We start from the raw sequence: 21,866 nt of genomic DNA, 5'->3' as shown, positions 1-21,866 counted from the left end.
AAGTACTTTGGAAATGCTAAGAAGAACATACAGTAATTAGGCTGTCTTTATTTTCTACAAAAAATATTCACAGAGACAAAGCCAAAGTCCCAACCAACTTAATTTAAATGGATTTTTTAAAAAAGTAAGATTATTTATCCCATATAACTTGCCTCACATAATACTGCATATGACTCAGCTTTCAAAGTCGAGAGATCTTCTATGAAGCCAGTAAATGCTATCTACCATTAAAAACAGACATTAAAGGTCCAGAGACATAAACCAGCAAATTCTTTTAGGTTAAAAAAAAAAAAAAGTTACTTGAGACTAAGTTCATCATTGTCTTAAAGCAATTACAAAATTCAAACTGTTACAGATGCTCCTATCAATGTTCAGTTAATTCTTCTAGGCAAGTAATTTTGGAGACCAACCTTGTACTGCTAGGGTAGACACAGGTCAAGCCTAAGCACTTGAGAGTGGTCTACTGGAGACATTCTCCTTTTCAACACAGAAAAATGGGCAATTTTCTGTACCTTAAGAATCACTGAGTAACGAAGCTGACTATTTCTTAACATTAAATGGTATCCTTGCACCTATCCAAGAATTACTTTCTAATGCTACTGCAATTCTAGTTAAGCTAAACTCCCAAAACATACAGTGTTTCCCTGTGGTCAGGAAGTTAAATGTTGCCAAAGCAACTATATAACCTATTTGTCACTTTGCTCAACTTCAGAAATAACTGTCAACAATTAGATCCTCCTCCCCAAAAGAATCTCTACAGTGCCAATGACAGAAGGTAATTTATACTTATGATTGCCAACCATCAACAGCCTTACTCCTTCTGGACTAAACTTTTAATTGCAAATGAATTTAAACACCCAAAAGAGTAGTATATGGAATATGGCACTAATGTCACATACAGAAAGCTCTGTGAGATATACAACTGTCACAATGACCAACTGTTTCAACCTATTTTCAACCCAAATTCTAGAAGGACATTAGAGATTTAGGTTTTAAGTTGATGTGTGTGAGATGCATGCATTACAGTTTCCCAACTGTATCAATATTACAAGTTATCTGGAACTTGGAGGACTGGAAAGTCACTAATTACTTCAAAATCATGTTTTAACTCACTATGGTGTCCCAGTCACCTGTACAATAATTTCTGATTAAAGAACTCCCTCAAATGCATCTTCCTAATAAATGCTTCTTCACATGAGAGTTCCCTGTTTAAAACCTTTAATCCAAAGTTTTCTTTCCTACTTTACGTGTTTTCAAATTCTGCATAAAACTGACGTATTACCACATACTGCAATGCAGGTATCAATGAAGTTTGACAAATGGAAGAGACGATCTGACCAAAAGTAGGGAGAGATTCAAGCCATCCAACTGTACATATGCTCGCCTTGGAACAAAAATAATTTCTATAGTCAAAAGAAAAGCGAGGTTCATTCCAAGATTAGTTCAGAGTAGAAACCCAATCAGTGCCTTGAATGAGCTCTGCTTCAGGAATTGAAAGCAAAGCTTTTTTCATCAGGCACTATGCTAATAAGTGTCCAACTGGAACAAGTACCACAAGTAACCAGGTAGCTACATTCCCCTAGATCTTAGAGCCTGTAAAAGTTAAGAACTAATACACAGAAAACAGACACATGTGCTAATAAAGTTAGTATCTTTGTGACCTTGCTGCAAAAACCACAAACAATCATTAATGAAAAATTGTAATGGATTAAAGAGTCATGAAAACTGAGAAATATGTTGCAAACTAAATTAATAAAGAAGCCTCCAAGAGCCAGAAATGCAACATCACAGCTACTTCAACCAGTATCAGTAAGAAGGTAGTGTTGGGCAAACTGAAGGTTTGTTTTCTTCAACTTTTCCTGCCTTGATCTTGTAAGCAGACTTTAACAGCAATATCGATTTGAATAGTTTACTTGCTTACAAGAATGAAAACAAAGCAGTTATATAGCACTGATAAATAAACAACATTTTCCTGAAGTTTGTGAAATTTCTCATGTGGATACAAAATTTTTTTGGCAATTTCTGTAGTGAGGAAATACTTAAAATCTAGAAACTTGGTTTCATTGAACAAGTCCTTTTTTGGCTTTTCATATATATATTTTTAATTACACACAATATATTTTATTTATACTTTGTAATCTAACTTCACTGTTAAGCACTGAAGCCCATAGGTAACAGAAAACAAATCCAGATTCTCTGCAAATATCTGCAAATCAGACTACTACTCTTCTAAAAACAAGTAAAAGCACGTTTCAGAAAAAGAGTTCATGTTAATGCTCTCTTACAAAACACTATGTGTTTTAATTTTTAGATGCGGTCTATACACATTAAGACACAAAAGAACATCTTCAAACATAGGTAATGATTTAACTAAGGTCTCCCTGCCTCTCATTTAAAATTAAAAAAAAAAAAAAAGCAAAAAAAATGCTTTGTTCCAATTCTCTCAACTTATGAGACAACACTGTATTTGCATTCCATTCTTACCTCATATTCTGTGGTGCTTCACCAAACAAACTGCAAATTTCTCTAATTTGTTTCAGTGCAGGAATGACCCATTTGTCATTTGTGCGAAGCTCTTCTATAAAACGATCTATCCACTGGATCTTTTGTGTATCTCGATCCTTAAAGAACAAGTGTTTACAATCAAGTATATTTCAGAAACAATAATCATTCCCCTACTTTATTTGCTTCCACAACAGAACAGCACATAGAAAGCCACACAACTACTAGACCAGCTTAGTTCTCAAGCATTCATTCTTAAGATTATCTGAACAGCGCTGTATCCTAGCAGAAGCCATCAGTGTGATACAAACTATTCCTGCAACAACCACCGAAGAATTCAGTACATATTCAAGAAAAACTACAGTTAGATAGGATCATCCATCTTAATTAATTAGCTTTTTCTCCTTTCAATTACTTCTATTCATTGGTTAGACTAAACTGCTATAAAATATCAAGAAACCATGAGGAGCAGTTTCTCAACTACAAAAAAAACACCTGCCAATGGCTGTAAAGTTGGATAATAGACTCATTTTTAAGCATGATGAATTAAATATTCTGGATGACTTTTGCTGTATTACCAACACCCTTACATTTTTTTTTTTGGGGGGGGGGGGGGGGGGGACGGGGGACGGGGACGACAGAGGGATGGAGGGGGAATGAGGAGGACTTTTAGTGACTGATTTCAGAACAGAATCATACCAGATTACACACCTGTGAACAGCTGTAATCTAAGATTTTAATATGGGCACTAAGAGCCTGGTCCATGATATCAACTGGTACATCGTCACTATGAGCCAAATTCCATAAAAGGTTCAGCACTTTGTGCGCCATCACACCATCCTTGTCATCCTCTGCAAGACGACGGATTAACTCAAGTAGCTTCTCACGCTGTTTTTTGCTTGCATTTGTCCAACTTGCCTAAAGAAAGATATTATTCAATATCAAAGTTATGCTTTTTTAATCTCACATGCTGTAACATGAACAATTAAAAATGATGTAAAAATATAAATAGTATTCACATTTTTTCATTAAAAATACCACGTTACAGAAATACCTAAGTCAAAACTGAACAGTTCTAGCATTTACAGTTAAAATGTATTTAACTTTGAGACTTAAAAATTAAGAATCTTTATATAAACACCACAGATATGCTTGTAAAAGTTAACAACACTGACCAGTTCACAAGTAGTCAGAACATACTGGACTCATCTGTTTCTCACAAATGCTTTCTCAAATCTCCTGTGCTTACACTTAAAACACTCCTAATTAACTTACAATCACTGAATGAGTAAAAATGCAGTATTACTGGTGCCTCTGAATCTGACAGAAACAAATGCTCTCTCTATCAAGTTAACCTTTTTTCTGAGTGAGTTATCAGTATAACATTGCTTCATATCCATCTCTGAGTCAGACATGATGGCTTACCCATAAAACTTCTGAGCATTTATGTCAATATCTAAATTATGGAGCATTCTGCCCATATTTACCAAATCAGAAGTCACCCATTAATTGGAGCACAAATTGCATGAAAGCCAAAATGTTACTGTCAGGCATTTATCTAAAAACAGAAAACAGTCTACAAAGCTCGCTTGCATTTTCTCACCTCCTGAAAGTGCAACAGAGAACAGTCCATATGACTACTACTAGAAGCTAAAAATGTAATTGTTAGCATACATAAAAAAACAGTGAATAACACAATCTTTCAGAAACAAGTTGTTTTGTGTAATGGCTACAATCGAATCATTCTATGTTTATAAACATTTTACTTTATCTTCCTGAGACTGTTTCCTCCTATGTATATGTTAACCAGGGCAAAATTATTACATGATAAAGATGAAGTGGGGAAAGGAGTCCCTCACTTCCTCCTCTACTTGAAGACAGTAAGTAGCAATAACTGATAAATTTCATGAAAGGTACTAGAACACTAAGATAAAAACATTATTTATCAAACCACCAACAATTAATAATTTAGAATGAACACAATAAGCTATTAAATGTAAGTAATTTATTTGAAAAGGTCAATATGCATAGCATTGAAATGACATTTAGCAATCCTACAGTCCTCAACACGTATGCGCATTATCCAGAAGTGGTCACCAATTAAACTAGCATAATGAACCTTTGCTTTGGACAAGAAGTAAACAAAATCTCACAGTGGATGCTTAATAAAGAGTAACACAATCTAGCAGTTTCAACAGTAGACATTACAAATTGTTGCTATATACAGAAAAGCCTTTTAACACAAGAAAACTGCCCACATAAAGTACATGTTGAAAGAGTCACAAATCTGTAGCCAACTTCACAATCCGTTTCCTGAGTATAGTCAAAACATGCATAATTACCTTAAAACAATCGAACAGATGATCAAGCTGTTCAGGAGAGAAATCCCAAGCTAATTTTGCCAGGAGGTCATGTACATTCTTTACAATGGCTTCATGTTTTCCTGCCTGTCAAGAAGACAAAAAGAATTGATCAACGTTTGTAACAATCAATATTGACTCAAGTAGTACGACATCCTCTATTGGTTTTACAAGAAGGCAATAATAGCTGATGTTGTGGGAGCAGCGTCAAACTGGTATCTATTTCACTGGGAAATCATATTATTTAAATTTGCCTTCTATGTGTAACTATTCAAAAAGTGTGTGCATTGTGCATGTACACAAGTATTTATTTAGAATTATGACTACTGCAGTCACAATATTTATTTTTTAAATCTGGGATGGTAAAATGAAGTCTACACCAGCATTTAAGTTTACAAATTGGTATTTTCTCCTTTTTTTTTTTTTTTAAAAAAAATAAAATAAAATAAAAGGAAAGCACTCAAAATCTACTTCTTCGATGAAATTTCACTGAATTTCATTTAAGCTGCATTTTCAGTATTTCCACATATTTCCACATGATTTCTTAGGCTGAAATATTTCTTTTGTGCTAGCAGATTCATGAGCAACTTGTTAGCCAACAGCAGCTTATAATCTTATAAAATCTATCAACCGAACAACTAATGGCAAAGTTGAGTTATATACTAGATAATATTTTAAATTAGGTTGGCCTGTATCACAATTTTGACATTTAAGAAGCAAGACAATACAGAAAAAACAGCTAACTGAATTTTGACTCTGGGTGAGAAGAACGTTTCCTTCCTATCCCAGCAGGATAGCACGTATCTTAAATCTACAATCATGAAAAACAACAGTTTTGCACTATACGTATCAGTAGCTGCTCTACTATAGAAAAATTTCCTCCAAGTGTAGAATAAAATATGCAAGATAGAAAAAAAATCTCTGATGTAATTAATCTTTTACAGTATTAAAAATACATGCTTGAGCAGTTTTGGAAATAATTTCCTTCTAAAAGCTCGCATCAGTAGTTCACTTAAAAACAACAAAAACAGCTGCTTATGTACTGTACAATTCTTAATTGTGGGCCCTAAATTTACTTAAAAAAAAAAAAAGAACAAGTAGCAACATTCATTTTAATGTTATCAGTCAGATTATGAAAGAAAGAATTACTAAACCAATTATACCACTCAAATCTCCTACTTTTATTGTCTTAGCAGTCCATTTTCTGGATAGAAAGAAAAACTGAGAGCACACAGGACAGAAAAACCATCTCTAGTGTAACATATGAAAGAAGAAGCACGTACTGAGCTGCACAACACACCAAGAGGAGATACAAAACCTGGTGTGTGAATTGTGAGCTTACTGTATGGAAACAGGGAAGCCCATTTAGAGTTCCAGTTAAATGCTCTAGAATGTAAATAATAAAATCCCAACACTAATCTCTGTAATTTTATTTCTTGTCCATCTGGATGAACTCCTGTAACTCAACAGGTTGCAAATAAATTCTTGCCTTTACAGACTTCAACATTATTCCTTGAATCAAACATATTTGTATTTTGTAAACACTGTCTTCATAAGATCGGTAAAACTTAAAGCTTATGTTGCTCTTCTAAGGCTAAAAGTCACATATTTTTATTACTTCTCATGGACTACTTATTTTTATTCCCGTTGTATATTGAGATTTTCAGAGCACTACTGTATCATTAACTGTAAATTTGTGCATGCTCACCCTCTAAACCCAGGCAAAAACATAATGGCTCCAGTCTGAAAGCAAAACCACATCAGTACTGCACTGAGTCAGAGCTAAAATAGCCTGCCTGTTATATAAAGCTACACAGTAAATCAACTCCCGCTACCGAATTTCATGCTCCAGCTGCTCTTGGAGGCAATCATTTAATAAGAACTACTAAAAACTACTAAACATGAGGAGTAGTGAATATGGAAAAAAAAGTATTCTGTATTAGCAGACTTCAGTATTCTTACCCCCCCCGCCTTTTTTTTTTTTTTTTTTTTTTTAAGTCTGTTTTAATTTCACGGCTAAAGCCACAGTGAAAACATCTACCCGAGTAAGGCCTACTGAATCCAATTTTCAATGGAAAAAAAAAATAAATATACAAAAACACAGAACAAACCTGCAAGTGCACCGTGGCAACAATCTAACTGAAAGCAAGAAAAAAAGTGAGCAGAGTAAAGCAGATTTGAAAGCATGGAAGATTTACTCCTATACTTATTTTCTAACTGTTGTGGTGGGCTATCCCTATCTTTTAAGGGTTGCACAACTTGTTCATACATTTCTGGAACAGCAGAAGTATGGCTTTAACTTATCCACAAGTTCCTTTTTTCAGGGCCTCTGAGTAATATACTTAACTGCCTAAGATTCCCTTCACCCAAATTTTGGTTACTTTTTCCTATAGAAGGTGAGGCTCTAATACAGCTAACACAAGCCTACAAGTTGCATAATTACTTCTCTAAATCTTTCCCCACTGCCCAGATTTCTTACACAGACAATCTGGAAAACAAACAGTATGATCGCCTTAGTTCAAGTGATCCGTGATTGCTTTGAGCTACAAGATGTAGTTTTTTTACATGATACTTGAGGATAACAAGGAAAAAAAATGCCTCAAGTTTCAGCCTGTGTAGTTACTATCATGCTGGAACTGAAGTCTAGAGATTATGAAGTTGAAACATCAGAGATGTCAAGTCAAGCCGCCACTACACTGCCTGCAGTCCCAAGTGCTTTAAACAAACCTGAACAGCGGGTGCCTGAATATGGACACCTATATAAATCTGTTTAAGTCAAACTGTTACAGTTCAGAAGACTGTAAACACGTATGAACAAGGGGTATAGTAGTACCCAATTGCTGTGTTAGCCCTCTATCTTGAAAACAGGATTTAGCCTTCCCACACTTGACCTGACTAAAGGGCTTGTACAATTATGTTAACAGTTTTACTAACGATTATTTATGAACAAGGATATGTGCTCTCATGCTTATTTCTATCCTAAAACTACCCTTCATTTTCTGTATATTTTCTGTATACTCAATACTTAATAATCATTATGTCTCTTCAACTGCCCTTTATTGGATCTAACTCATGCAGCCCAAAACTAGAAAGCCAATTTTCACTGATCATTTAAGTAATCAAGTGAATATTCAAAAAATTACAAATGAAAGCATTTGCTGTTAAACAATTTCCAGAACAGTCATTATTGTAAGCCTCATTAATAGCTCCCTGCTCAGGAAAAAAAATAAAATAGTGAGTTAAAAAAAACAAACAAACACGTGAAACAACTGTAGCAAATTTAGAGAATAACAATCTATATTTTTACTGTGTTTTAAAACATTAAATCTTTTTTTTTTTTTTTTCCATAATTCAGACTTTGCTCAACTTTGGTGTTTCCTGAAGACTTACCAGCAATAACGTTGGATCACAGAATAAATTTGAATCATAGAATAAAACAGTTTTAGCTGAAGCAGACCTACAAAGACCGAGTCCTACTGTCAGAGTATTTCAGGGCTGACCCAAAGTTAAAACATATCATTAAGGGCCTTATCCAAATGCCTCAAACACAGACAGGCACGGGGCATCAACCACCTCACTAGGTACCAGGTTCCAACGTTTGACCACTCTCACTCTAAGAAAGGTTTTCCTAATGTCTAGTCTGAACCTCCCCTGATATACCCATGCAAACTGTCACTTCGATACCAAGGAGAAAAGATGAGCACCTCCCTCTCCGTTTCCTTTCATCACAATGTTGCGGACAGCAATAAGGCTACCCCAAAAACCTCCTCTTCTCCAAGCTTATCAAACCCAGTGTCCTCAGCCTCTCCTCACAGGACATGCCCTCCAGCCCTTTTACCAGTTTTGTTGTCCTCCCCTGGACACACTCAAGTATCTCAACACTTAAGTTTTTAAGTTGTTGAGCCCAGAACTACACAGAACACTGTGTAGGTGCAGCCCCACCTGGAGAGTGACCAGCATCATCCAGTAATGTTCCACTATTTTCCTTAGACCTCCTCTTGCTATTAACATACTTTTAAAAAGCTTTGCTTGTTATCTGAAACATCACTGGACAGCTTTAACTCTAGTTGAGCTTTGGCCTTTGTGTTTTCTTCTGTAAATGCAAACTGCAGCTCTGTAATCTTCCTGTGTGACCTTAGAGAGACCACATGCTGTCTTTCACCGCTTGAGTTCCAAAAGGAGTTCCCTACTCAACCAAGCTGGTCTCCCACCCGGCTTACTTGACTTACGATACACCAGAATTGCTTGCTCCCGTGCTTTTATAAGGTGATTCTTGAGAAGTAACGAGCTCTTGTGGACCCTTAAGCCCTTAAAAGCAGATTGCCAGGGGATGCTGTTCTTTAAGACTTTGCATACTTAGATATTTGATCTCTTTTACTGACCACATTTGAGAAGACAATTCTCAGATACAGAATCCTGAAAAAGACCACCACTTGATTTCAGATTTTTCTTCAGCTTTGTCTGGTACCAATCATAAGAAGCACAAGTCTTCCCCTTCTCAGTACATGACATAGAATAAGCTCCTTCTTGCTCAGAAGCAGACTAGCAGCTTAATTCTTTACCTGTGCAGCCCAAATGTTGTCAAGATCCTGCAAAGTGAGGGCTTTCTCTTTGATGACAAAACGAAGAATCTTCTCTAACTTCTCTACATACTGAGGTTGATGAAGACTATCTCTCAACACAATTGATAAAATATTATTCTGCTGGATCCATTCCTGAATATAAAAAGAAAGTAATGCCATCTCAAATTACTGAAGTGCTATCAATATTTAAGCAAATTAAAATAATAATAATAAATCAGACTGTTAAGGATTGTTTTTATATACAATATTCTAATTGTGAGAAGCTAGAAAGATTAAGAACAAGAGAAGGTATTTATCTCTAATTTCCTCTTTTAAAAATATCAGTGTTTTAAGTAATTCAATGTGCCAATCATTGTGATACCTTAAGGAAGATATTTTTCCCTGGCATATTAAAATCACGAACTCTAAGCATAAAAAAAGTTCAGACAAATTCAAACAAAAAGCCAATAGGAAGAATAGTTACGTCTTCTATTCAAGGAACAAAGCTTTTCCGATTCAAAATCATTAAATATCAAAACCATTTTAAGACACTTCTAGCTTTACTATGCCCTATAGTATAGCACACAAGAAGGGCATAAGCGAAGACTGATGTGTAAAAAGCTTATATTATTTATATATTTCCACTTGCATTTTTTTAATGCTTCTGAATGAATTAGAGGCAAATATTCAAACTATTTGAGTAGATACAATTTTTTTCAGTGGTGTCATTGACTGAAAATAGCTTCATACACTTATTTTTTTGTTCCAACTGAAACAAAGCCATGTGCACTTTGAGCATCAAAAAAGAAAAACATACACAGCAAACTGTCCAATGCAGTGTCCTTCATTACAGACTTAAAATGTTCGATCTAGTCTTGCAAAATACATAAACCTAGATATTTTCATTTAAAAACAGAGGTCTTGTCTGAGATGCAAAACTATAAAGAGTGCATAAGAAAAGAGCTATTTCTCCCTATTGCTTGAAAAGGTCAAATTTAGCAATGATTCCATTCTGCCAGCAGTCCTCCTGCAGATTATAAACCACTGGCTATTTACAACGCTGAGGCAGAACAGCGCAAAAATAACAAAAATAAGTTAACTTTATACGTGCTCATGTTATTTGTTAGTCACATATGCTTTCAAGCATAGAACAGTATCCAAAGTTTGTGAATGTTAAATAAAATCACAAAATGTGATGTCTAGAACTTTCTGTACATAAGAATACAGATGAACATTTTACTTTTTCACGCACTTCAGCTTCTGAAAGGTGGAAAGGAGTGTAATCATTCAGAATTCTGAGTAGAAGAAAATAATTTGAAGCATAAAAAGTGGACTACACTCTTATTTAAATGAACATTCAATTTTTAGGTACAGTGTCACTGAAGTTTCAAATAAATAACACCTGTTTCATCTTTTCTTTCCTTTTTAAACCCTATATAAAAACATGCTATTCGAGGATCCCTTTTTAGAGCACGTTTTTAGCAGCACTGAAAATATTTCTTAACAAGCTTTGAAACAAATACAGCATTTTTCACAGAAAGATAACTATTAAAATGACTTATTACTATGATGCAATACCTACTGTTTACAACATGACATATGAAAACAAGTACTGTACAAGATCCATTGTATACTGCTCCTTCTACAGTTTAAGTGATAAGAAGGAAGAGAACCTATTCAGTGAATTATGATGAAGAGGAGAACTTACTGCCATTCTTTCAGCTGTAAGCCATTCTTCCTCTTCAGGATTACCATGCCGATGGGTATAATATGACACACTGGTTATTACTTTGTTAACTTCATTTAGTGCATTCATTTTACCATTGAAAGAAGAAATTTGTAACAACCTGTAAGAGAAATTAAATGTAAGAAGTGTGAAATAAATATTAATGGGATCATATCATATTAGGAGCAGCATCTTACCTAAGTATCATTTTTAACCTAAATATTTCTAAGTTTTTTACAGTTTCTTCTTGTCCTGGAACTCTTGAAGCTAAGTTCTTTAGAGATTTGATTATCATTGACAGAGCATCGTTTTTGGCTTCATTCTTTGCTTCTTTTTTCAGTTCATCATCTGTTAAATTTTCTAAAAATTGTGGAACCATTTCTATAATTGGAAGGAAGTATTTTTTCACTGTATGTAATGTTAGAAATTCGTAACATTGTCCAAATGGCCTAAAAACAAAGAAAAAAAGTGATCAAATGCCATAATCAATATTTGTATAACATTAAGATAGTAAGGAGCAATTTATTCTAGAAACTTAAGTCTCTTTACAAGCACGTGAAACATCGAAGTTAAAGGCAACTAGTTAAGAGGTGTGGCAATGGGAGTGCTTCAAAAGACTCAGTTTCGTACTAATTCAATATTCTATTAAACATATTTGGAAAACTTAAACTACGTAACATATTCTTTAAAAACTTACTTAATGAGAGCTGCAATTATCTGAACATTCAATGCTGATCCACTCATGAAGCGATCATGCAAGATCTGAAATCCATTTAATGTGCCAAACTTGTTGATAAGATCTACTAGCCAACCCTGAAATATAATAATCAGTTATTATCTGACTTTTACAAATAACCATCTAGAAGTACTTTTAAGTACCTATTGGTAACAAAATTACTTTAAAAAACTATTTACAGAATAAACTGTTAGAAGGTAACAATTATCAGGGAATGAGCCTATATTGTTTAAATATTCAGTTTAATGGAAATGCTTAGAAATAGACAACTCTGTTTTTCCCATTATCATGGCAAACATACTGTATGTTAGATATTCAAGGAAATTTAACAAATATATAAGAATTTAAATGCCTGTACTTCAGGCTTGACTGCTAAATTTCTACAGAAAACAGGATGATTCTGATACTCTTTTCTGGTCCTGGATGTGATAATGCTGCATAAAAACGCAGAAAGAACACAAAATAACATTCTTATAAACAAGGCTAGCAATGCAAGGAAGTCCAAGGACACAGAGTTCTTTATCTTCTGTTCTCACATATCAATAGCTACCAGTTCTACTAAAAAGAAAAAAAAAAAAAGAAGAAAGCAACAAAAATTTAATTCATGTATCTCCTGAATTTATACCAATACCAGTGGGCAAACAATGCTGAAAAATTCAGACCCAAGAACTGAAATAAATTACCGATCTGAACTGCCAGCTGGAAAAAAAAATCCCTAGCTCCCATCTTCTGGAACTCTAAGAAAAGGGAGGGAAAATTCCTATGTTATCACATAATCCCCTCCTTAAGATGTGTCACCAACAAAATCTCATTGAATGAGAAGTTAAATCCATCACCTGGCAAATACAAGCAATCACATTAACACAGTAGGAATAGCATTCCAATAGACTTGTGCCAGTTTACCACAGAAACACAACTCGGTTTCATTGTGGACCAAAGACTGAAAGAGTCAGAAGAGCAAGCATGTATTAAATCATGATTGATCGAAGAGTGAAAAGCAGCACAACATTTTACTGATATACAAAAATCAAGTACACCCCCCTACTTCCAAACACTTCTCTATGGCTACTGGGTAGCTAGGTAACAGTAGGTAATAAAATACGTATTTCAATATTCAGGGCTGAAAAAGCTGATACCTTTGGTGATCGTGGGTCAGGAGGACGGGCATAAAGTTCATCTTCAGCAAGCTGTACTCCTGCAGGAACTGTTTCAGAGGGACGTGTACCATTGTATAGATGGAATTTGCAGTGAGGATTTAAGGCCATGGCAAGAAGTTCAAGAAGGGGAAACCAATCCTGGGACAGCTTGGCCACACAGAGTTCAACTAGTCGATGGGTGTTGTTAATAATACATCTCTATTAAGAAAAAACAAACAATATGGCAGGTGACTACTCCAACACGAACGATAAACTCTGAACCATTTGCACCTAGCATGCAGAGTTGCATAAGAGTTTTACAATGCTGTACTTACAACTTTGTACTTCCTCCAATAAAGGGTTTAAACAAACTTACATCTTTTTTCAGCTAAAAAGATAATTTGGGAAAAAGACTCAAGTATTTTTGGTTATTTGAAACACTCACAAATCAACACTGAACTACTAACTTTTCCTTCTTTCACCCATCCCTCTCACAGATTTCAATTTGCTTATCAAGATCTTTACAGTTTCTCATTTGGCATATGACCAGCTGTCCAAGAGGCAGCTTTTCACATTCAAGTAGCTGCTACAAACATTCAGAATTTAGAAGACTGATGAAAGCTTTTACTAAAAAAAAAATAATAAATGAAATGAAGTTTTCATACCATGCACATAAAAATAAGCAGGTCTTTTCTCTATGCATCTGACCAAAGACAGTCTTGCGAACAAGAACTGCCCTACTGAACATTCAAAGTTCAGTTCCTGTCCATATCATCTTGTGTTTTATTTCCTTCCAAAAACACCAGAGGCAATAAAGATGAAATAATGATGAAAGAAGGGTGATTTTTCCTCCCAAGAGCCACGTATATGAGAACATTTCCATTTCCCTGTTGTGATGATTTCTGACATTCAGTCTCCTCAGTCACAAACGCAGTCTCCATTCTCACTTAAATTACTATGTTTTTTAGAAACAGAACAAACAAAACCACTTACATGGATTTCAAACTTCCAGCCGCTCACTGCCTCATCAGTAAGGATTTTTGTGAAAGATATTGTTAACCCATCTCGAAAAAATCGCTGGCATGCTTCACTTTTGACATCAAGGCCTATTTTAAAAGAAAGAAAGAAAGAAAAAAAAAAAACAGCCACAATTATTACATATGTAATTTCATTAGCTGCTACACAAACTTTTAAATACTGAAAGTAGTGACTTAGACATCAAAGGTTTGGTGTCCAATGTTTCAGAGTTATTTTTTAAGAGATACTTTGTACAAAGCCAAACTTATGTAAGATTGAATGGACAAAATAAATGGTGAATTAATGTTCTATAGTAAAGACACCTGAACAACTGCACTCCTCTAGCTTATTTTTCAATTATTTTGAAAAACATGATAGTTTTTTTGCCATGCTTGTGAAACTAAAAGGTATAGTAGCAAAAATCAGTACAGCCTTTATTTTCTTTATTTTTATCATCTTGAAGTTCCTCATAGTCGCAAACAACAGTACAATAGAGGTTCCTTTCAAAAGTGATCACGTAACATCTGTCCGCCATGGTATTATTACACGCCATAAAGACTTTCCAAACTCTCCTAACAAGGCTTGGCACTCTATATGTTTACAGTGGGTGCAGCTCTAGTAAAGCAGGAATCTTTGGAAAGTCACTGTTACACCTTGAGAACTACACCAGCATTCTCTCTTCTACCACTACCAGAGGTGCATGATATACGCTGTGTAGCCAAGTATCAAAAATTCCACATTAACTTCCCATCTAGCTCAGTCTGACACCTGCACATTATAACATGGACACTGTCTGAAACTTCTACATTGGTAGTAAACAAAGGACTTTAAGTTAACTCCCCAAGAGCGTAAAGATGACAACTTCAGCCTACATACAAAGAAGAGGACAAGAGAAGGCATCCAAACCCACTCGACCTAGAGGAAATGCTCCTTTCAAATTTAACAATGAACTTAGTTCTCAAATAAAAATGAAAGCATGCCCTCAAGTGATTTTAATGTTCCTCTGAATACCAGTACATTGCACTAAAATCTCTAAAACTTTCAAGTACTTCTAGCACGACCTCCTCCCACAATGGTGGGACAGCTTCAGTCAGCAAGACTTTTCAAATGAAGTTTAGGAACACCAAAACAGATTATGTTTCAAAATGCATCGTCCTTTCTGTGTTTCACTGAACTTGGGAAGAAAGGAAAGCTGCAGAACCTTGAAAGGTTAGTTACCTGTGTAACTAACTCCTGGATATAAAATGACCTTCTACCTTCTTCCACAATGCTCTGTGCTGCTGAAATAATATATGCTACTCAGGGAAGGAACCAAGACTGGGTATCTACAAGGAGAGGAGAATCAACAAAAGCAAGGTACAGGAAGAGAGCAGGGTGGGAGAGGAAGGAGCAGCAATCCAAAGGCAGTGAGAAGAGAAGCAGCAGTTCTATTAGTCACCTGGTATCTACTGCTTGAATCAGATTCAATATCACTAACTCTTAGGTAAGACCACAAGCAGCCCTTTCTCGCTCATTTTCCAAATTCTGAAGGCAGAGAATGATGAGGAAGAAAACAAGACAGAATTGCATGCATGCAGCTCTGAGCTGTGTATTCAGAGAAGGGTTGTGCAATGAGAAAAAAAGTAAACATGAATTAAAAAGGCAATGTGCAACATACAGTAAATGCCAGCTGCAATTAGGGGGATTGGAAAAGGAAAAGGTGGAGCACCAAAGCCCCAGGCAGAATCAAACAGCTCCTCTCTAGGACTCCGGATTTCAGAACTTCACAGCTGGAAATCCCCAAAACCTGAGCTGGCTCCATGCCTTGTTATGGCACTAGGCCTGCAAAGTCCCCCCTAAACCTTAAGCCTTGGGCAGTACAGCAAAGCATCTTTTCAGTGGCTTGGCAAGGGCTGGCTCAGGCCCTGCAGAACAGAGGATGACCTGGAGCTGATAAGCCCTGAGGAACACACACTTGCCCATGGAGGCAGTGGCTACACATGGCACTCGGATTCTAGCACCTTGAAGAAGAACTCTTAATTATCACAAGTATTTATGTTCTGAAGTATTTAAGTATTTAGTTACGTTCACTCAAGGGTGGTCCAACAGAAATGCAAATGGACATCCAGGAAGATGATCTTTAGAAAAAGCCTTTTTTTTTTTTCCTTCATAGGTTCTAGGGCCTGCCCCTCTACTTTTTCACCTGCTGTAAGTCTTTGCAATTCATCAAAGCCAAAGATTTGGGATAAAAATTGAAGGCTTAAGTTATGTGGTGAAATCTCATTTCGGTTTCAATAAGCTACAAATTGTTAAGTTGCATTGCACCTTGCCTGTGTGTGTTGTACAGAGAAGTTTTGGCAGCATGTTAAAAACCGAACGTAAACATTACAAATAACAAAATCCACAACAAAGACAGCACTAGAGAGCCGATGAGATTTTAAAAGAAAGAATGAAGAATATTCTAGCCTATAAAAAAAACTAACAAGAACCATTTTTTCCCTTATAAATTTATAGCATCCAAATCATTATGACATTTATTTCTGGAGCAAGGCCCATTATTCAAAACACTTTGTAAGCATTCCAGAATTATGTGAAAATAAACATCAGTATGGCTGCTCAATGCTGTTTTTCAAATAGAAACTCCAGACTATCACTTGATAGTCTTATGGCTCGCTTAATGAAGAATAATTCATTGATGTCTACACATAAAGAGATAAACTTCCATAAATGCACGCATTTGCCAGGAATAATGCAAGTCACAGTCTAGACAGGATTCATACTGCTCTGTCAAATTTGCTCCTTGCACTTGAACAGAACAATGATGCAATTTTGTTCTTAATAAGTACTTTCAATTCTGATAAGATCCTTTCAGTTTTAGTTCCTGAAGCAATTTAAAGAGGATGCAAACATCACCCTAAAGACAGGGTCACAATGAAAGAAATTACTCCAGAGTCACTCCAGAAAGCCGATGCCCATGGCCACTGGCAACATCAGGAAGAAAAGCTACTTAGGAACTCTAACCACTACCAAAAGGTGCTTGATTAAACAAAATAAAATCAATGGGCTCTAATGAGTTACAGATCATAATAAAAATGTATGCAATTTAACAGTTGGTTAATTTTCAATTTCTGCTTTCAGTTCTTGTCTTTTGAAATACAACTACTCAGGTTAAAAAAAAACACGTCCATAGATAGGTAGCAAGATGTCCAGTTCCTGATCTTACTGAGGTAGCAGAACACATTTTCCAGTTAAGAAATTTACATATTAATCGTTTTTATTACTTCTTGAAACAGACAGCGTCAGCCAAGTTCTGAATTAGAAAAGCAGTGTCTGTTACAGCAAGTGAGCAACCTACCATATGCCTTGAGAACTGAAACTTGTTTTAAAAAGAAAGAAGTGCCATCTTAGCCACTGTACAACTTCAAGAATGAGGGGAAAAAATTAAATCTATAATGTAACTAACACTGTAACAGTTAAAGAGCAACTATTTCTAACAGCTTTCATGGTATGACCACACAAAGGAATTTAGATGGCAAGAGGAACATTAAATAGCAATACAGCAGCACTTTTCAGAACTGGACACTGATTTAATAAAATCCTACTGTAGCAAGTACATGCTTAGACTTTCACTGTTTTTCAGAGCTTCAAGAGGAAAGAAACAGATGACTGGGAACTTTCAGCCATGTATGATGCTTTTGTGAAGTACAATGATGTTAAGAGTAGCCAAGAACCTCATTCTGCTCATATTACTTCATTGCATTGCGCTGACATGTTTTTTTGTTTTGTTGTTGTTTTGTTTTGTTTTCATGACCTAACAGCTGGCAGTACATACATCTCCTCTCATAAATCACAAGCAGAAAAAAATTTAAGGCACTGGTAAAGGCTGCATTTTCTTTCTGTAAGTTGCCATTTCTTTTGTTTCTGAACAGGTGTGATCTCGTAAAAAAAAATTTCTACACTCTCCTTAAAACTCCTGCCAGATCTCACTACATGCAATGAAAGCCAATTCCTAATGCAACTCCAGCTGATAAATCAGTGTTAGCAACAGTGTATAATTAACCTATTTTGGATCACCTGGGTGCAGCTTATCTTTTGTTTCTCTAGAGAAAGCTCCAAAGCAAAAAAATACATAGAAAATACATTAGGATAACCAAGAATTTAATGACCACAGCCAGCTTTTTATTCTTGAAACAGCCTAAGAATAACCTTTATCATCATAGAAATGAAGTCATCCTGGTCTAGCTATGTCACAGCAAGGAACAGGCACTTTGTATGTCACTATATATAAAACACGACTGGCTGGTAAGTATAGATAGCCGAGAACAGTATTTTTATCTGACTTGAGGTATTACATAAACACTGGAGCTACAAATATTGTCCAGAACAACCTTCCAGAAACACAACTTTCCACAACATGGGTCAAATTTGTCAATTTAGCAAACATATTCTCAATCCTGATAGGGAACCATCCTAGTTCCAAGTAAGTTAGCTACAGCAAGCAGTATGGCAGAATTACTACTAAGTCATGCTGTTTGATGTTCTAACTTTTCCTCTAATAGTCTCAAAAGCATCTATATGCCGAAGTTGAACAAAAATGCATAGCAAAACATTTGGAAAGCTAGATGAGCAACTTGGTTTTGGAAACAAAAAAAAATAATTCTTTAAGTGTTAGTGTCTATTATGAAGACCAAACCCAGTAGGTCTGATATCTAACCGAATATAGAGAACAAGTAGGACAGGAATGACAAGATTTTTATTGCTGTGAGCTTCTTCAACCTCGCTAATCATACTGCATAGAGCACCTAATTTCTACCTACATTGATGTCTTTTTTTTTTTTTATTAAAGTTTCTGCTTTATGAGGGTTCTGCATACCACTCACATCAGGGCTGTAATGGTAATAATTAAGAACTTTTAAGCCTCCACCAGGAACGCAAATGAACTCTTACATGCAAAGATTTGGAGTGGTCCAATAATCATTCATTGTTTTTTCAGCTTACCTTTTTTACTCAGGTCAATAGCAGCTTCTAGAAGAACTTCTAATTCCCCTTTCGGCAATACAGGAACAACCCATCGAGGCCTATATTCAAAAGCAAAATAAAACAAATCCACATAACTCAGATGTTCTTCTTAAAAATCAGGAATCCTCAATCCTTTGTAAAGCTTTTAATATAGAGTAAAAATAAGCACTTTTAAAAGCCCTGATAAAGACTCCACTTTTCAAAAAGATTTTAATTTGAGCCTCTCTTTACAGCTCTAATCCCGTACAATAAAGAAGTTCAAGAAATCTAGTGAAACAAAAATGCACAAATCCTACTTCTGCTCTCAAGATAGTTGCACAAGTAATCTGCACACACTGGAAAAAAAAAAGCATGGAGTGTGAAAGTACCTGTTGATCATGTCATCCAACTTTGCCAGGTCTGTGTGTGGAAATGCAGGCTCCTCATCTTCAAGCTGGGGTGGAGCATCTCCTTGTCCCTGCTCATCAGGCGGGGTAGCTGGGGAGTTCTCATTGGAAGAATCAGGTGAAGATGTCTAAAATTGATGTAGAAAATATTTTTAAGAACTGCGTGTACTCCTGTGCCACTTATTTTGCCTTCTTCCTTCACATTATATTTCAAATGTGGACTTGAACTATATGCCTATTATCACACAGTGTAATAAAATAATTTGATTTTAGATCTATTAACAAAAAAATAATAGAAAGCATACAGCATGTTTATTGTTTTACCTTAACGGTTTAAGAATTTATGTACTTTCCCAGAGAGGAATTTTTTTTGAGACTTACTTTCAGTCACCTATGAAGAAGATGAAAACAGACTACATGGATGCTCTGTTTTTACATACCTTCTGAAGAAAATATGAATAATTTAGGTAGAAAACCTTCAGCGACAGCACAGAAGGATCATGAAAATATTTTCTGAAAACGTTTAAAATGAATACTACTGCAGCTGACTACTAACCAACCTCCAAGCACACAATTAGTTAAGCCCATTTTGACGGGCTGTGCGAACTACAATGTGTTTTGTAGATGCACATTTATTTGTGCACAGAAATGGAATGGATTGACAACAAATTGAAAATAAAGGTTCAGATCAGAAGAGCAAGATCAGAAGACAAGTGAGGACCAAAAAGACCAAAACCTCAAGATTTTTTTTTTTTTTTTAAACATGCTATGCTGGATTTGGCTGGCATGGAGTTAATTTTCTTCACAGCAGACCATATGGTGCTAGGTTTTGGATGCGTGACCACAACAGTACTGATAACACGCCAATGTTTTAGACACTGCTGAACACTGCTTAGAGTGTCAAGGCCTTCTCCATTTCTCACTCTGTCCCCACTGTGGGTAGCTTATGGCTGAACAAGGGGCTGGGAGGGGACACAGCTGGGACAGCTGACCAAAGAGGTATTCCATACCCTAGTGTCACGTTTGGCAATAAGACTGAGGGCAGTTTTCTCCCCAGGGGAGCACCAGGCTGGGGACTAGCTGGGCATCCATTGACTGGTGGTGTATGATGGCTTTTGCATTACTTCCTACTCCTCCATCCCTTCACTTATTAAAACTGTCTTCATCACAACTTGCAAATTTCCTCACTTTCTCCTTCCAATCCTCTCTCCCATTCCACATAGATGGAGAGAACAAGTAACTGGGTGGGAGCTTACCTGTCGGCCCACCACATACATACCAAGGAACAATTCATTCTCAAGAAGTAACAAACATTAAATCCTATGATATTAAAAAAACATCACCTTCATACTGCATTAAATGAAAAAGTGTGACTTTTCTTTTAACCACGCTTGGTCACAATGTTTAAATGCATCTTTTCCTTTTTTTTTTTTTTTTTTGCCTGACAGAAAAGAATCATCACATTATCATGTAGTGTATCTGAACGTTTTTAATTTTCTTTTGAAAGCAGGATATCATGTTCAAAAAAAAAAACCAACACTCTATGGGGTTCAGGTAGTCAAGAGCAATGAACACAGACTTAGATGAAGCTGATAATAAAGAGATAGCTATGCCCATAAGCTCTTTTACCCAATAAGTGCTTTTGCAGAACTGAAGTCACATAGTAGCTTTACCAGTGGCAGACACAACAACAATGCAGTTCTGAGCAATCTTCCAATATAATTCCAAGAATGCTTATTTTTCAAAATAAATATGCTTGAAAAAGCTACGCCACTGCCTGAAAAGGCAGCATTTTTTGCATGTTCCCTAACAGTACCTAATTTGCCAATGGCACTGCCTTCATCCCTGAAATTCCTTTTGTACTTCCAGAAAGAAAAGAATAGCTAACTTCACTAGACATCTCGAGGACTATACAAACTCACAGTTCAAATAAGTCACAAATGTCATCTGTAAAGAAACGACTCCTTTATTGCTAGATAACTTGAAAGTTAGTAACATACCTGATTCTGCTGGAGGGGAGGCTGGGACTGTCCATCAGGAGCCTGGCCCTGGCTATCATTGCCTCCTACCGGAGAGCCACGAGTCGTGGCTGTCATACTCGACACAGGGCAGATCTTTGCAATTTTGTCTGCTTAAGTAGTTGTTGTGAGAGAAGAAATTATAGTCCACTTAGTAAAGTTGAAGTACCAGCATATGCTTGCCTTAAAAAGCTCCAACTCAAGAACATGCCATCTTGCAGAGACCATTGCATAACCTGAAAAAAAGAAAAGACAATATGCTACATTGCTACATACATAAAAGAAAAGTAATCTACACCTGGAAAAGAGCAAAAAAAATAAATATGCTGCTACAAAGGATCTTTTATTTTAGACTTAGTATTTCTTTTTACTGAGTGCAACTGACATCAAAAGGTAACAGTTGAAATATTTAACATGATTTTAAC

The 21,866-nt window shown here is 35.9% G+C and overlaps 1 protein-coding gene across 2 annotated transcripts in view; it reads right to left on the bottom strand.

Annotated features, from left to right (window-relative positions):
* Nucleotides 1–21,654, bottom strand: part of USP9X (ubiquitin specific peptidase 9 X-linked) — a 74,872-nt gene extending 53,218 nt beyond the window's left edge. For both annotated transcript variants that reach the window (XM_072027740.1, XM_072027741.1), the window contains exons 1-12: nt 21,424–21,654; nt 19,406–19,551; nt 19,017–19,096; nt 14,016–14,128; nt 13,023–13,241; nt 11,848–11,963; nt 11,348–11,599; nt 11,133–11,271; nt 9,425–9,577; nt 4,845–4,949; nt 3,214–3,420; nt 2,485–2,621 (exon numbers count right to left, since the gene is read on the bottom strand). In XM_072027740.1, the coding sequence (XP_071883841.1) occupies nt 2,485–2,621; nt 3,214–3,420; nt 4,845–4,949; nt 9,425–9,577; nt 11,133–11,271; nt 11,348–11,599; nt 11,848–11,963; nt 13,023–13,241; nt 14,016–14,128; nt 19,017–19,096; nt 19,406–19,551; nt 21,424–21,519 (1,763 nt within the window). In that variant the 5' untranslated portion in view covers nt 21,520–21,654. The remainder of the gene's footprint in view (nt 1–2,484; nt 2,622–3,213; nt 3,421–4,844; nt 4,950–9,424; nt 9,578–11,132; nt 11,272–11,347; nt 11,600–11,847; nt 11,964–13,022; nt 13,242–14,015; nt 14,129–19,016; nt 19,097–19,405; nt 19,552–21,423) is intronic.
* Nucleotides 21,655–21,866: the final 212 nt, after the last annotated feature.

The sequence above is a fragment of the Anas platyrhynchos genome, chromosome 1 (genome assembly GCF_047663525.1).
Source record: "Anas platyrhynchos isolate ZD024472 breed Pekin duck chromosome 1, IASCAAS_PekinDuck_T2T, whole genome shotgun sequence".
NCBI classification, from domain to species: Eukaryota; Metazoa; Chordata; class Aves; order Anseriformes; family Anatidae; genus Anas; species Anas platyrhynchos.
This window is presented reverse-complemented; position numbering and strand designations above follow the sequence as displayed.